Raw genomic sequence first — 17,555 nt, forward strand, 5'->3', positions numbered from 1 at the left:
AAACACTGATGTGAAAGGAAGCCTCATTATCTGTCCATATGCCCTGGTATTCTTGACTATTGAGATAAGCAACCTATCCCTAAAGTAGGCATATGGATCACAGGATGAGTTGGCAGCAGAGGAACACCTATCATAGTACTGTTCTGACTTCATCACCACTCAAGATTTCATATATTGGTCCTGAATAAGAAGACTGGATATCCAGTGGATCGTTGTTCCTGAGCTACTGGTCAAACAGCAACTACTGAAGGGATCTCATATATGCTTGTTCCAGAGAAATAAGAGATTCAAGTGATGCTAACATCCCCTAAAGAGGAAAATACCATCTGAACACTGGGAGAAGGAGATGTGAGAGTTTAACTGCCTGTTTCACAGTGTGCAATCAGATGGGAGTTGCTTGAACCCAACTGAGATAAATGTTGAAAATGACACCCAGATGGATCATATATTTGTGATGGAGTAAAAACAGATTTATCAGCTGTTATAATAAAATAACCTTTAGTGGGTTTTGAAAAGAGATTCTGGTTGTGACACTCTGCCAACTGACAAGATGGTGCTTGTAGTAACCAGTTACCTATATAATGTTGTGTGCATGGCCAAGGTAAAAAAAATCACATGAAAAAGCTTCTCAAATTCTACAGAACACATATGGTGTCAATCCTAGTCTGAAAAGTAGAACTTTGAACAGCAGCACCTAGTCTCTGTTTTAGTAATATGTTGATCAGTGTCAACAACATCAAATATGGTCATAAGCAGTCCTGGCAAAAAATATCAACTTAAACTGAGAAATGACTCCATTGTTAGCCTGGAAAAAATTTGTTTAGGCTCAACAAACAAATAGAAATAAAAACTTGTAAAAACTGGAAATATGCTATGTACTGTTCCTTTGACAAACAAATCTCTGGAATGAGGTTCTGAAATCCAAGGATCAACAAGTTGAGGGATAATGGTAACAGTGATGTGAAATGAATGACCAATCTCGACACAAAAACCTGTAGCATCCACTTATCCATAGTAAAGGCATTTTATACATCCAGAAATTCTTGCAGCCAAGCCCACACACACTCCATAGATATAGTATAGTCACCACCAATGCTATCATTCTTCCAGTTGAGTAGAGGAGCTTCTTGAATAGGAACAAAATCTGTTCTCAGTACCAATGGAATGAGGGACTAATGTCAGTTGTCAGGACACTCAAATGGGGCAGAAACATGACTCCCTGTAGGAAACAAGGCAAATCAAGAGACCAACCAAGACAGGGATGGATGCAAACAGGTGACATCAATCAGTGATTCCAAAGACTGTAATGACCACAAAAATCAAGGGTTGAATATTAAGATCCTCATGTAACTCACTTAGGGTGGCAGCAGGTAGACAAACACCCTCCAAAAATAAATTTTAAGTAACAAATCCCAAACAAAATACCTTCCAGCCAAGAGACAACAGAAATTCACATGGTGGCAATCAAATAAAAATGGCTGATAATTACAGTGATCCCAACTCATTGTCAAATTGATGTGGCAATTGCTGAAAGGCTTTCCACATAACTCGGAGGAATGATAAATATCTCAGAACCTTATTTATGGTCAGATAATTCAAGAACATTGTGATCTATTCAAGATGACAACAAACTCTGTTCTGAAACCACACATTTCCAGAAATGTGTCTTCTTTGAAAGTATAAATAAGCATCCACCTGGAAGCAGTTAGCTAAAGCATGTTGTTCCTACAAATCTCTTCATGCTACTGAGCAGTAAAACTCTCTGCAAGAACACCAGTAGAATGAAGGAAAAACTAAGTATTTGCCCTCAGACCTTTCCACCATCAAGGAAGTCACAGATCGAAAAGCAACTAGGGAGAGATTCAAATAAGACACACCCAAATGATCATCTAAAGAGAGTCAAGGGTGGATGATCCAAAGTAGCCTCATGAGAAGCCAACTTAAAGCAACTTCCCTCTGAACTATTGAGCAACATTATATATCAGAAATGAAATAGAAGAGACCTGACTAGCCTTCGTGCCAAAAACTATAATCTGGGAATTCATGCCGTATATTGACAAAAATAACTAGGTGATGAGGAGAGGCTCAATATGTCACTAATAGTTGCAGTACAAAAAAAACTTTCCCTGAATGTTTTGTTGAAAAAAAGGTGATAACATTATTTAAATGAGGTGCTTATACACAGTACCAGAATAGAGGGTGTACTGATGAAAAGTGGGATATAAAAAATTGAAGTATACAAAAAAAAATTCACCAAAAGTGAATGTGTGGTGTCTCCTGATATTTGGATCATTTGTATTTGATGAAATAGCTGTCAAAGCAGAAATTTACCTAAGCATGTTAGAAACATTTTTGGTACTTCAATTCCATAGAAAATGTAACTTGCGTTCACTTCATATGCAGCAAAAAGGTGGTTCTCCACATTTCTCACAAGGTATTCATAATTTTCTTGATGCAACATTCCCAACCAAATGGATTAGTCAAGGTAGACCCTGAAAATCCCCTGACCTCACTCCATGTGACTTTTTTCTATTTGTAGAGCTTAATTAAGGGCTGTGTTTATGCTACATGTCCACAGTCCTTGAATGGGAAATCAGATTGCACCACTGATGTTGTTCAGAGTATATCCCATTTAACCTGTGCATAAGTTATGGATAATGTTGTTGAATGTTTCCAAAAATATGTTGAAGGGAAATGTGTTTTAAATAATAATTAAAGATTATATTAATTATCTCATATCGGTTTCAATGAAAAGTTGTACAATACTGGAACAAACAGAAAAATAAAAGATATACCTCCAAACTGGACACCCTACATAACTTTACACCAGAATAACTAGTTAATGCATGATTTTTGTTTGTAATAAAGAAAGCTTCTTTTATTTTTTCTTGGATTTATATTATTTTCTCCATCAATAATTTTAACATCCAACAAAACCAAATGTTTAGATTAAGCTATGTGCTCAAACACAAAGAAAGGCTTTTGAACATTCTTTTGGTTTTACACTAATTTATTTCTGAGTAAATAAAAATGATGTAATTACCAAATTATCTGTTAACTTAATAATCTTGAAATAATAATATTAACATATGGGTTATATTTTATACTTGTAATAAAAACATTGTAGTTTAATACATGTCTACCTCCAAATATTTGGCAAAACATTTGAAGGATTGTTCTGTATCTCCTTACACTGATGAGACTTTCAATTTAGTGAAAACCCACATCAGTAATTTCATTCTTTTTTATGCATAAAATGCAAGAAAGAAACCTTACCCTGTCTAGACAAAGGCTTGAAAATTATACAATTAAATAAAAACAAGGTAATTTATAATAAATTTAAGTTACTTTAAACAAAACTGATTACACTGGTATGGTTAAGCTATCAGATGAAATTCATGAAATTACACAAAGATCCAATCACTAATACTTCCATGAGAAATACAGTCACAAAAGTCTGTTTAACTTAATCCTCTTGCTGTGAGTAGATCAAGGCACACTTATCAGGACCTCATACAGAATTACATTCAAAATTTAAATAACTTTGTCATCAATGTATACAAATAAACTTGCATCAAAACATAGCTAATAAACCATATTTGAATATTATGTATGCTTCATGTTCTTAAGTTTATAACTAAATATTAAAAAATCCTCAATCTACCCTAACATTTGTTCTCTAGATCTTTCTTCTTCTCTGATGTATTTATCACCTCTCTCTGAAGTATACAATATAAATTACTCAATACAAGATACTCTTTAAGATAGTCTAATCTCTGGAGTAGTAATCAAGACACCAACATTGGTATCCCAGTAAATAAAAGCAGCAGTGATAACCAAAAATTATTAGGGCCATGTACATAAAAAATTTCTGACTGAAAGGATGTTATAACCCTTACTTTCCAAACCCCAAATGATGATATAGGATGTGACATATGTGTTATACTGTAAAGTCATCACTTGTGAAAGCTAAAACAATCACCTATTTGAGCAACCAATTCTGTAAGCTATCTGGTAGTAATGTCCTGCAGAAGGTATTAATTACATTTTTCAATTGTTACTCAGTTATTAACAATTAAAACAGTTGTCAATATGAATGATCCCAGTTTGAAAAGAAGTGACATTTATTTCTTTCCAAGCTATCAAGAATTACTGATATATCTACCACATCATATAATTTTATATTGACTTTCACAAGTTATGATCATCATGTGACCAAAAAGTCAGGGAACGAAAAAGCATTGCAACCCCATGCTTTTCGAGCCACTAAATGTCAAGATCAATAATAAGTGATAATGGAAAGTAAAGAAAAACATTAAAAATTAAACATACATGAAAAAGACAAAAACCCTGAAATTACAAATATCACCAAAAAAAGACCTTTCAAGATACTCAATGAAAAATTAAATGGTATATACATTTTTCTGTTTCTTAATTTTAAACATCTCACTGTACTTTCTACTAACAATAATATCTACATTTTGTGATATGGTAGAGAACAATTTTAAAAAAAATGAACATTTACCTTAATAACTTTTGGCATCCATTTCAGAGGTTTTAAAAGTTATGCAAATAAAACTTGAATAAAAGTATTTTTATACTTCTAGAAATCAAAATCACTTTGTGTTCAAACTATTCAGATTCCAAGTACAAAAATTACAATAAATAGATAACATAATTAAAAGTAAGGCTCATTTGAAATAATGTCATTCTTTGTGCACAAGATACTTGTACTCTAACAAAATCATAAGTGTTTGTGGCAATACCTTAAGAAATCTAATAAGAGTTACCTTACATACTGTTGCACATGTATCATTCCCCATGTTAGGTTCCAATGCATAATGGTTAAGAAACATAACACAAATGAATCAATAACACAGAGAGTGCAGTAGAATACAAGAAAGATATAAGGCAGTGAAAGCAAGGAGACAAAAAATTTGATCTGATAGATAATAACTGATAGAAATGAGGTTAACTGTGAAAACTAATTTGGTGAAAATTATTGAAAATGTTGTGTAGTTGTTATTTTCATTAACAGTACTAAAAGAAAGATCTGACTCTGATGTTACAATGTTTAGCAGATAGTGCATTTTTCTTAGAAGTGATAAACGTGAACTTACTAAGATTAGAGGAAGAGAAACCCAGTTTTACAAAGGTTTTAAAGTATACAGTTTTACCTGGAGTTCCTCATAAGCAAATAGTAGAAGAATTCTACAGTTATTAACTTAATTTGCATATTGTGTTTCAAAAAGTTATTTCAGTTTGGTTTGTCAATTAATATTATAAAAATTGTCAAAAATATTTCTTTCTTAAAAACTTCAAAGTCCAGTAAATGGTGCAATAAAAACTAGCAATTTATGTGATAAAGTTGACACAAAAACAAAACTGATTGAAAAGTAAAGGTATTATCAAAGGTTTGAAACAAAAAGAGCAATATCATGTTTTTTAGAATACAAAATGTGGGAAACTATAGAAGAAAGATGCCCAAAACTGACCATGGAAATGAACAATTCATAAATTCCAACACTTATAAATAAAACCTAAAAGACATTATGTAAGACTCTAAAGGTAGACTGAGTGATTTTCTTTGTAGGAAGTGTACAAAGATTATGAGAGAAGTAAAACATCTTTTACAGAGATTAAAAATGTGAAATGTGTTTTGGTTGAAGCTTCTAAAAGAAAATAGAAAATATCTAATATTGGCATCTTCTGCAGGTCCCCTGTGCAGTTGGTAACAAAAGTTGTGTACATTTACAGGACAATTAGGTATATTGCAAATAGAAACTGGCTTATTATTATGAGAGAAGCTTTTTATCTGTTCTCTCATCACTGTGACATAGAAAATAGTTTCTGAGTTTGAACGTTTTTTCACCAATAATTTAAAGAAATCTTCAAAGGGAGATGATATTTTTGTTTATTCATGGAACTGAAGAAAATGTGGTTAGAAATTTTATTTTACAGGAATATTCCAATACCAGTAGTTATAATATCATTGCTAACATTTACTTTCAGATTTTGAAATATTTTGAGAGAGAAAAAAAAGTGGTTAATTGAATTGGAAAAGTATTTGTTAAACATAGTAACCTTTTTTTTACTTCAATCAGACTCTGAAATAGCATGTATTACTCTAAAATTTTCATTTCAATGTAAAACTCATTACTTTGTGGAAAATTAGTTGAATTATTGGCAAAAGTTGACAAGAATGTTCTGATATTTAAGCACTAAAAACATCATAAAACTATCATAAAAATTAAATAGGTAAAAATACAAGAATCCTAAAATATCTGATTAAAGTTGACTTCAAAGAACATAGGCTTGTTAACCGAGAAAAATTACTGCTGGTGTTACATGTAATGATTGTCAATGTTATGTGTAGTTTAGCTTGTGTGGAAAGGGCTTTCTCAGCAGTCACATTTAAGTACTGTTATCAAAATGTTTTTTTCCCCTTTAAGTATTTCTATAAGGCTGTTTACTTTAAAAAAAAAAAAACAATGTCTACGAGTTATTACTTGGTTAACAGACCAATCTGAAACAAATTTGATAGGATGATAAATGGGACCAAGTGACATGTGAAAAGGTGGTTATAACCTGGCCAAAATTACAGCAGAAATGATTTATACCAATAGCTTCATTGCCTTAGACCACTTTAAAATATTTTACGTTTTTTCTTGATGTTCATTTTTGTTTGGTTTTTCATTAAAATTGCCAAATATTCACATTTTTTCGAAAGAAAAATGGTGATCAAAGCACAAGATCAAACCTTTAAAAGGGGGTGGGCTATATCTGAAAACTCCATGATGTTGGATGTTCAAGAGAAGTGTCACCAAGAAATCTTTTTATGTTGGCCCAAGACAAAGAAAACTTCTCTTTTGGTCCAAAAAAGAAGTATTCAAGAAAATCAACAAACACTGATGCTGCAGAGAGGGATTAGTAAAAGTAATAAAAGAAAGTAAAATAATTTTAACACCATTTATGTTATGTGAATTAAAATAAGTGTGAATAAAGTATGAAATAAAGTAGTTGTAATGAAAATTGTGTGAGAAATGAGTTAGGCATATAAATACAAATTTTTGATTTAATTTTAGTTCATGTCCTATATTCAATCCTGATGACCCTTGATATAGGATTGGTGCCTTTGGTTGAGAATACAAGGTCCATGTACATTCTTCAATATTTTGTAAAAGCACCAAGTTTTATAATATTTCCACTGTTGTGGAATTAAGCATAGTAAGTTAGATGAAAATTGGTTTGCTACATTGCAATACAAAAGCAAGGCGATAAAAAATTGAAGAATGTAATCAGTAGCACCCTTCATTGTTTTTATTCATATGTGCTTGTCATTAAATTACCATAGCTTTCAGATGAATATTTAACTGCAGTCAATTTTGGATTTAGTTGTATGAATTTTAAGATTACTAAATTATCATAACTTTCTGGGTGGTGGTTGGGAGCTATACCAGTTTGTTTGGACAGCTGAATGGAGCACTTCACAATGGTATTGGTAGTTTGTTGTGCTGTCAATTAGTACCTTTCTACCACATCTAAGGCTGGAACACTAATATCAAGAGGTACATTTCCATCTTACTCACCCCCAAAATAGCAGTAACCTATTTCCTTTTTTTTTTTTTCATATAGTTCTTTACTTTGGAGAGCAGCCACCTTCCCACAACTGTCTACAGTTTCAACTATAGTTATAGTTTAAAGCTGTAACCTGGAATTTGAAGTTTCTTAAAAATGTTAATGATTCTGTTATTTATTACTGGTGTTATCTTGTCCTGAAAAATTTATTTATATTAGCATATTTCACATTTTTTATTAAGTTTTTTTAACCAAAAATGTGGTCAATGAATGGAATTTCCCTAAGTTCTTTCCACCATAAATGTACAAAGTCTAATGAAGTTGTTAAATGCTTCATAGTTTCAGAACTCAAACCCACAAGTACAGAATTCTTCAGAATTTTAGTATACCTATAATGGTTTTATACTGATTTTTTAAAAAAACAACTGAGGATGTGGGGCATGAGCCTTTGTGCCAATATCTAACAATACCTTTTGACAGTGCTTATGGTCATGTTTTATAAAACAAGGTAATACACATACCCATCTTCAGTAAAAACGAGAGTCATGAAATAATTAGATAATTTTATTTCTCCAAATTACGATCTAGTGTTAGTTAGGTAATGGATCTTTAGTTTGCAAAGCTTAAAAACTTAAAGAATATCTAAAAAATTATGAATATTGGGGCAGTTATTAAAACTAAATTTCATGATAACGTTTTATTCTGTCCTGATTGTGAGAGGTTTAAAATGAAAGATAGGAATTTCCCCCGACAATTCAAAATTCCCCAATGCCCCATAAATTACAAGGAAAATTCTTCGGCCGAGTTATTCCTGTAAAATACAGCTTAATAATAATGGTATTTATAGTTATTACTAATACTAATAACAATAATTGAAATAACACTAACAGTTAATTAGGCCTAAATAACAATAAAAAGCTAATAACAATACTAAATGATATTTGGTCAATTATTTTCACATAAAATCAGGTAGTACATCTTCGTTTTTCTATATACATAATTCTTAGGACAATTAAACTGACAACGAATTTACATAAACCAGTAACTATCAATCACAAATCTTTCGAAATGCCAAGTAACATTATTATTTGTTACCTTCCATTTCGATCCTGTTTTCCCCGGGTTCCATTACAATTGCGCCCTCTAAGTAATTTTGATATTTAATGGAACATAAAGAAAATAATGAAACTTTATAGAATGGACGGCAACTGCCTGTTGTGGAGAGAAGTGTAGAGGACGACGTTTCGGAAATATTTGTTCAACTTATCAATTGATCCAAGTCATTCTATAATACATCGTAATTACGAATACGTCTAAAATACACCACAGTTTAATATCATCAGCAAACTGTACTGGTTTACTGAATATGGTCATACTAATATTGTTGTGTATTTTAAACTAATTTCCCAACAAATGTTCGATGCAGATTCACAGATAGTAGCAGACTTGCCCATGAATTAAGGTTGGTTTCGATGTTAGATAAGTGGATTGAATTATTTTATATGTAAAATAAAAAAGTCTGGACAACTTTGCAATATTGAAGAAAATGCTTATTTACAAACAAAACAAGAAAATGTGGGTGTGCTTACACAGTTGTTGGAACAGTCTTTTCTGATATACGAGAGCTTCGTGATTAAGACTTTCAATCTGAGGATCGCAAGTTCGAATCCCCGTCATCAATTATGATCGTTTTTTTTCAGTTGTGAAGACAAGATAATGTAACTGTCAAGCCTACTATTCATTAGTAAAAGAGTTGGCGGTGGGTTTTGTTGACAAGTTACCTTTCCTCTCGTCTAACATTATTAAATTAGGAACAACTATTGCTGAAAGCCCTCATGTAGTTTTACACGAACTTTAAATCAAACTAAAAATTAGACCGGAGATTATAGTCTTTTTCTCTTGATATTGATTTTTGAAAGCAAGTCCTCTTCATTGATTATATTGTAGAAAAAAAAACTTAAAATACACCCTGAAGTTCAGCATGTAAACTCACTTTCTTTACCCAGTGAATAATGCCACTTTGTGACTTTTGTTTCCTGATATCCTTGATAATATGTTACTTTCAACTGATGTCATTTTGGTCCCGTGAAAGATATCACAAGGGTAATCTGTTTAGCCCAGATGCTCTATACAATACGGCTTTATTTTTGGAAGAAAATATGTCATCTAAAAACAATACAACAACACGCACTGATGTCAACAACTTTCAGCATATGTTGTCGCCACGACATAAATAAATAAGCAAAGAATATTTTCAAACTTTTATATAAGTACAGGAAGTCGAAATCTCATGATTTGCACACTTTCTTCCATTTTATTTCTCTTAAGCCTGTCAATATCTGTGCTGTTGGCGTTCTGGATTTAGTTGCTCACTTAAAAGTTTTGCATGGGACTACACTGTCTTTGTCTTTCTGGGATTTGTACTTACCACAACACATGTCTAATGTTAGGAAGCTAACTTATCAGCTTGGGGAAATAAATATATATGTAGTTGCATTGTCTTATTCATGCTGTATACTGTGATAGACTTCCTATATTTCGTCTTCATCTCCTTGGGTGACATCAGCAACAGTACATATTCCTGCTACTGTGCTGCTTTGTGGCCATTGGCAGCGCCAGGGGGCTTGAACCCCCAAAATGAGCCAAGCCTCCTCACCCCCAATATTGTTACTTACATATATTCATAAAATATGGAAAACACAGTTGTCGTTGTTGCTTAACAATTAACGTCAAAGAGACATAGATCTGTAGAACTCAACGTTTTCATTAAGACGGAAGTATGTGTCATGCGTCCCATAGAAACATACTGAATGCACTGAAACTCATGTGCTGTATTGCCGCTTTCTGTGTAATGCCATTCTATCTTGAGCTTTGACGAAGATTAGACAACCACGTTAATTTCAAGTTACAACAGATCATTAGCGATTTTACTTGATAAACCAAATGTTTCACAGGTATTTACCCATTAATTTCATTTATCTTTTAATGAAAAGTAAAACGTAGCATGCATGTATAAGTGTATTGTATATAGGTCAAATCTATGAAGCATTTAGCCAGTGTTGTGTTTTCAATAAGATCATTTGGCATTGTGTATCAGCCATCCAAAATTGTACTGATGATTGTGGCATACACTTAAAATTGTGACTTACAATCCAATTAATGTTATACTTGTGATTCAATAATAACCTTACATGTTAACTGACCAAATAATATTTCTAAACAATTCTAGAATTAATTTTGAAATTGTCATTGGGCTATTTAGAAGTGCTTAATTTAAAGTAATGTAGTAGTTACATTATTGGAACAGGAGCTCGTCACACTTAGGATAATAAGAACAATATCACAATCACAGTTTGGCCTGTATGAATAATTTGAACTTATAAAGAAGCCAACCTTTTTGTGAATGTCAACTGGAATTTAGACATTTTGTTTTGGTGCTACTATGATCATTCAATGTCCAGGCTGCGGGTTTGCTTTGTTCGAGCGCGCGATTCTCGCTTCGAACGTCTTAAGTGTATGATCACCGAGCCGCTGACCATGGTGTACACTCTGCGTACGGGTAACGATCGGCTCAGCCCGATCGAGATCCAGATGCCAGCCGCACGCCACACACCCCCTGCTCACTCCCATTATCTGCCCACAGTTTTACAACATGCCCTATCAAGCTGAGTTTGTGTTCCCTAATTAGCCCTGTAATTTTACATTATCACTACCCTCTAATTAAGTACTTGTGCTACATGGTTAAAGATAAACGTTTTCTCTAACAGTATTTCACAGATATATTTTGGATGCCAGGAGACACACCTTGTATGTCATCATAAACAGGATGCTCAACAAGCCGAATAGAAGATTCTCCTCTGAAGTCTGCAGTATTATGATGGGTGCAACTGCGTTGAACCCCAAACACTCCACATTTCTGGACAAGCAAGCACTCTTAGGAATGCCAGCAAACTATGGTGTGGCAGAGAATGACCTCGCAGTGGAGGTCCACTAGTTGAATCGGCTAATTGCCAGAAAGAAAGACAATGGTCAGGAAGTATCCACACCACTGGAGCTTCCTACTATGCTGGATCCATACAAGAATACCTTCATGGATCTCCACAAACTTGTATGCATCGCTGTGACCCTGCCTGTCACTTTAACTGCCTGTGCGAATTTCTCATGTCTGAAGCTTCTCAAGACATACTTGCAAAACAGCAGTGGTAACAACCTCACCAGCAACCTTGCTGTCATATCAGTAAATTCCAGGAGAGCAAAACAACTCGATATTGATACTGTTGTAGACACATTTGCTGCCAATCACCAGAAAGGCACATTGTTTTGAAGTAATATATACTATAAACACAACATGATGAAAGATAGTTGGCCTGATAGTGGCCTTACTTCTCCTCAGAGTGTATTAACTTCACATGGGATAATTCGTTTCTGCTATGTAAACTATGTTTTTATGTTATATGTCTTTTGATTTGTAGCTTTACTCTTAATGGTATATTAAATGTTCAATCTAAGCTAATCTTGAATCTTTTTATTATTATGTATTACCTTGGGTGGAATTTAGGTGAGCTTCCTCTTTTACATATACGCATATTTTCATAAACAGATTATTTCTAATTTGTAATAATAAATTATTAATCAGAGTATGAGTTTCCAGTGAAAACTGTATTGAAAAAGCAGTTCAAAATAGCACACCTTTCTGAAATGTACATTGGTATCTACATTATTATAATTTACTATCTACACTTCATATTGATGATATTTTGGGAAGCCCCTCCACAGTTTATCTCAGCTCCCCCCCAACGAAAATATTCTGGCGCCGCCACTGTTTGTAGCAGGGCTTTTGAGAACTTGGTGGAATTGACTCTGATTATATAGTGCTGAGAATCTGCTGAACTTCTCAGCAGCATCAAAAACATAGTCAGCTGTTGTGGGCATTTCAACATTTGGGGCATAAGTGGCAATCTATCTATTGATTTAGTAGGCTCTCCTAAGTCACCAGGCAACATATCTAGGGTCGACTTGTTTTTAATTTCAAGCAAAGCTACACGAGTAGTTGCCGTCCCTAATTTTGCAGTGTAAGACTAGAGGGAAGGCAGCTAGTCATCATCACCCACCACCAACTCTTGGGCATTATAATGCCCCAAGGCTGAAAGGGCGACCATGTTTGAATGGGAATCCAAGACTAGCTGATCCTTCACCTTTCCTAGATTTACATTCAACAAGCTATCAATGGCTGTGCTGCTAACTGCTGTTACACATATATAATTTAAGCACACATGTCAAAACAACTTTCTCATGCAGCTTTATCTCTAGCCTATTGTCTGGTTGTCACATATACAGAGCTCAGCTCCATCAGGGAATGGGGTTAAACTGCTTAAATGCTACACTGTCAAGCTGTTCACGATAAGATCATTAACCTCACTTTTGACTGCTAGCTCTTGTCAACTCGTTCATTTTCCTTTCGTAATGAAAATATTCTTATCATACCTAAATACTCAATGAGTACTCCCGTATATATATATAGCTGTTATGATATCTAAGCAAATACAAATTAATTCTGTTTAACTCTAATAATTTAATATACTCTTCGGTATTTCAACTTTATGTTAAAGTATTATCTGCACTAAACCCGGCATGGCCAAGCTTGTTAAGGCGTGCGACTCATAATCTGAGGGTCGCGGGTTTGCATCCCCGCCGCGCCAAACATACTCGCTCTTTCAGCCGTGGGGGCGTTATAATGTTACGGTCAATCCCACTATTCGTTGGTAAAAGAGAAGCCCAAGAGTTGGCGGTGGGTGATGATGACAAGCTGCCTTCCATCTAGTCTTACACTGCTAAATTAGGGATGGCTAGCACAGATAGCCCTCAAGTAGCTTTGTGCAAAATTAAAAAAATATCTGCATTATACTAAAACAAAAACAGATAAATTCGTGTTGCTATAGCTACCAAGTAATATTATGTCCTTCTGTAGCTGTAGAGGAGTTTTCCAATGAAAATTTATTAACCTGCAGAATATCTCAATAACAAAACTGAAACTCCTTCAGCATAAATAAATATCACAAGTGCACTGTATTTTCCAATTATACTTTTCAAGTTATTTATACTAGTTAATATAATATTCATCAGTTTTAAATGCTGAGGCCAAAATCCTTTTCTCCAAACCAACTTTGTTTCCTTATTTCTCTTTTCTTTTGTTTTCCTATTATTTGTTAACTTTCGTCATGTTTGATTGATTCATTTGTTATAGGTTGTTTAAAACATCTAAGATGGACTGCAGGTAATGGTCTCAACATACATGTATTTCTACACATATATATTCCACCGTTGCAACTGATAGAGCATTCTAGTGGTTTATACCTTTTGCCTCTGGCTACTGCATGGACTATTTTGGTAACATTCCAATACTTTACTGAATCTATATTTTGTAGTGATAATGGTGCCATTTAGTGGTTGTAAAATTTAAGAATTTTTATTTCAAGGGTCATGAAATATATAAGCACTGGTGAATATCAAATGAACCAAAACTTTTGAATTTAAAGTATGTTTATCAAGTTTAAAATTTGTAATGTTACAATGTTGCTGTTGCACTCCCATACACATTTAGAGAAAGCTGAACGACCTTTTCAATCACAGATCTAGAATTCTCTTCACGAAGATCAGTGAAAAATCTAACAAGTACTGAGTGAGTGATAAACTCTGCAGAAATCCCCACTCAACTACATCAGATAAGTCACTGTATGACTGTGAAATAACAGATCACAACACCCTTTCAAGAACTATTTCTTTAATCGCATGATTGTCTTGATTGTCACTAATCAAGTAGCAGTTACAAGATGTATAATATAGTCTTAGCTCAGAAAGAAAAGAGTCTTTAAGTATCAGCTTCAATTAGGAGGTCAACATTGACGTTTTGTCTGCAAGTAGGAGATGATTGTTGTTTTTAGTTTCAGTGGCTTCTTCTCTGACTCACTGAAGACCACCAGATAAGTATTTACAACTTTCTCTCCCTTATCACACAGGTCGAGATGACTCGAGATATTGTTCTCACTTTCCCCTGACTCAGCATTTTGTTTTCAAGATTCATGACCAAGCCAGTGCACCAAGGGGTCGTCTGTAATATGTGGATGTAGATTATCAATCTGTTTCACGTATTTTTTGTGCCTTGTGCTTGTTGTATCTCATACACCAGAGGACCAGCTTTCTGAGTATCATGTGCAAAACAATCCATCCAGTCTCAAGTTACTTTTTAGTTGCTGGTATATATTTGATCTATACTCAGTCACTGTGTTGGAATGTTCATTCTTTCACCATCCAATTACATTACCTCTTCTATCATTGTGTAGCCGTTCTGAGTTGCTGTTGGGTGAATTCACGTGTGTTGGACATCATTGGTCTTAGCTGCCCCACATATTCTTGAACACAGAAAGGAGGACTCTTTTGCTTAAAAAAAAGACACATATTAAGTCTACAAGGAGTGGTACTTTCTTTTCATATTTGGGTAGATTTTTTGAAACAAGTTGTTGATCCATGTTCTGTTGTGCTATATACTTTCATAATATACAGTAACTAATAATCCCAGTAACTTCTATTGGAAGTAACAAACTTCACAAGCATTGGCTTGGAAGTTTGTTCTGTTTATTATATCAAATCGTTATACATTAAGCAACAGGGTAAAACTCAGAACTTTACTACAACTAACACCTTGCCAAACTCAGTGAACAGTTGCCCATTAAAGACGTTAGTCCCCTGGATTGTGTAGATTTTATTTATTGTTCCAAGTATGTGTTGCCCTATTATTAATTGGCCGAACCATTTATAATAGTCTCTGGTAGTGCATTTTGTGTTAGATAATCTTTATCCTAGATCATGAAGTAGCTGATGACCACGAGTATGAAGCAATGACAGTTTAGTCTCTGAAACAGATTCGCAATATCAAAGGCTATACTTTCTAAAGGACACCCAACATTTTCTGTTGGAGTTTGCGTTATCTTGGTTGGCTTTTCCTCGGAGCAATATACACTGTATAAAATTTCTACCAGTGCCCATAATCGCGACTTATTTGAAGTCAGAACTGCCAACAAATGTTATTACAAGTAAATATTACACCATGGTGCCCTACAATCCTTTTCTGCGTATATTTCAGAGTATTTCCTGCATAAACCATTGCCTATAGCACTACCAGAACACAGACTCTCATGTTGATTGCAATTCTAAGTCTCCCTTCTTGCACCCACAGTTGTTTATACAATGTAACATATTACAATAATTCTTGCTAAACTACTTCACTTATACTGGTCAGATTTGCTTTTGCTAACTAGAAGAAGCACAAATCGTATACTAGGGTTCTTTATTTATGTGTCCTGAAGCTCCTGAAGCATTACATATGGTATCTATCTGTTAGTAGATTTGACTATTTCATATCCAATCATCTCTTCGACTGACACAACAATGATTTTAACTCACACATGATGCCCAGGATTACAACATTTCACAAATAAACCAGATCTCACCATGCAGCATGGTAATCTGTGCAGTTTCAATGTTGGTGGCCCAGACAATGAATTGTGACAGATTCATACTCTTGTATGTTGTTACCCAACGTGCTATCATACTTTCTAGATTTTTAAAGTTCAATAGTTACTAATCACCTCAGTGAAGTATGATTCATCTAGCTGGTGAACCTTCTACTATACAAGTAACGATGAAAGAGCTTTATAAATACAACAACAGCCAGCAGCTCTTTATTTGTCAGACAGTGTCTTCATTCAGAAGCTATAAACATAGACTAACATAAATTATTATATATTCTGCTTCATTGCTAATTATGTGAATGTACAAGAACAATTTACATCCATTTGGAATAGGCTATCTTTGAAATATCCACTACAGTAAGTTATATAGATCAGAATGCTTGGCCACTCATCTAACTTAACTCAAAACGCATTTCTACTTGAGAGCTGACAGCGGTTTTGATATCATTGAGAAGTTGTTCACAAACTGTAGTTAGTATAATATGAACCCACAAAAACCGTGGGCCTTTTATTACATTGAAGGTTGAGTCTAGTATCTAAATGAATCTGTCTTAGCCAGGTCCATAGAGGCTCTATTCTCTCTGTTAACATTGTGAAGAAACTCGACTTCTATTAGCAAGGACTTCAGTTTCAAACTCACCTTTCTCACATGCTAGAGTACCAGTCCATAAACTGCTTTAGAATCCAGTTGAAAAGCTGAACTACCTTTCTATATATTTTTAATTTGAACAATAACAGTGTTTAACTCTCTTATTTCTTTTACATTTGTTGTTCCTTTTATCATAACAGTATCCTCACTTTTGATACATGTCTGCTGTTTTTGTGAAAGGTAGGTTCAGTGACCTTAGAAAACACTTTGACGACACAAGTTATTCTCTCAAAAATGTCAGAAAATTGTTTGTTTTTGAAATTCGCACAAAGCTACTCGAGGGCTATCTGTGCTACCCGTCCCTAATTTAGAAGTGTAAGACTAGAGGGAAGGCAGCTAGTCATCACCACCCACCGCCAACTCTTGGGCTACTCTTTTACCAACGAATAGTGGGATTGACCGTCACATTATAACGCCCCCACGGCTGGGAGGGCGAGCATGTTTGGCGCGACTCGGGCGGAGAAAATTGTTAATCTTCCTTTAACATATTAACCGTTAGGCTATTCTTTTTGACGACGTTTAACTTTTCGTTATCTAACCTTTCTCTGACCGAATCTATCTTTCAAATAATTAATTTCGATTTTCGCTCTCTTCCCCCTCACTCGCCTGGTTGTTGCATTTTTATATCTCTCATTGAGGCGTTGACATCCAGATCAGTAACTTACAAACACAACTTCCAGATCGTCTGCTTTTAATTTTTATTATGAAAAAATTAATAATATTGAAATATAATCTCAAAAGATAAATAAATTAATAATACTTACACTAAACTATATTTTATATCTAAAAATGTTGGTTGC

General features: G+C 34.1%; 1 protein-coding gene across 2 annotated transcripts in view; it reads right to left on the minus strand.

Moving 5' to 3' along the window:
* The window catches only part of LOC143255605 (uncharacterized), a 94,918-nt gene extending 86,191 nt beyond the window's left edge, over window positions 1–8,727 (minus strand). For both annotated transcript variants that reach the window (XM_076511493.1, XM_076511494.1), the window contains exon 1: window positions 8,674–8,727. In XM_076511493.1, coding sequence (XP_076367608.1) covers window positions 8,674–8,707 — 34 coding nt within the window. In that variant the 5' untranslated portion in view covers window positions 8,708–8,727. The remainder of the gene's footprint in view (window positions 1–8,673) is intronic.
* Window positions 8,728–17,555: the final 8,828 nt, after the last annotated feature.

The sequence above is a fragment of the Tachypleus tridentatus genome, chromosome 7, assembly GCF_004210375.1.
Source record: "Tachypleus tridentatus isolate NWPU-2018 chromosome 7, ASM421037v1, whole genome shotgun sequence".
Taxonomy (NCBI): domain Eukaryota; kingdom Metazoa; phylum Arthropoda; class Merostomata; order Xiphosura; family Limulidae; genus Tachypleus; species Tachypleus tridentatus.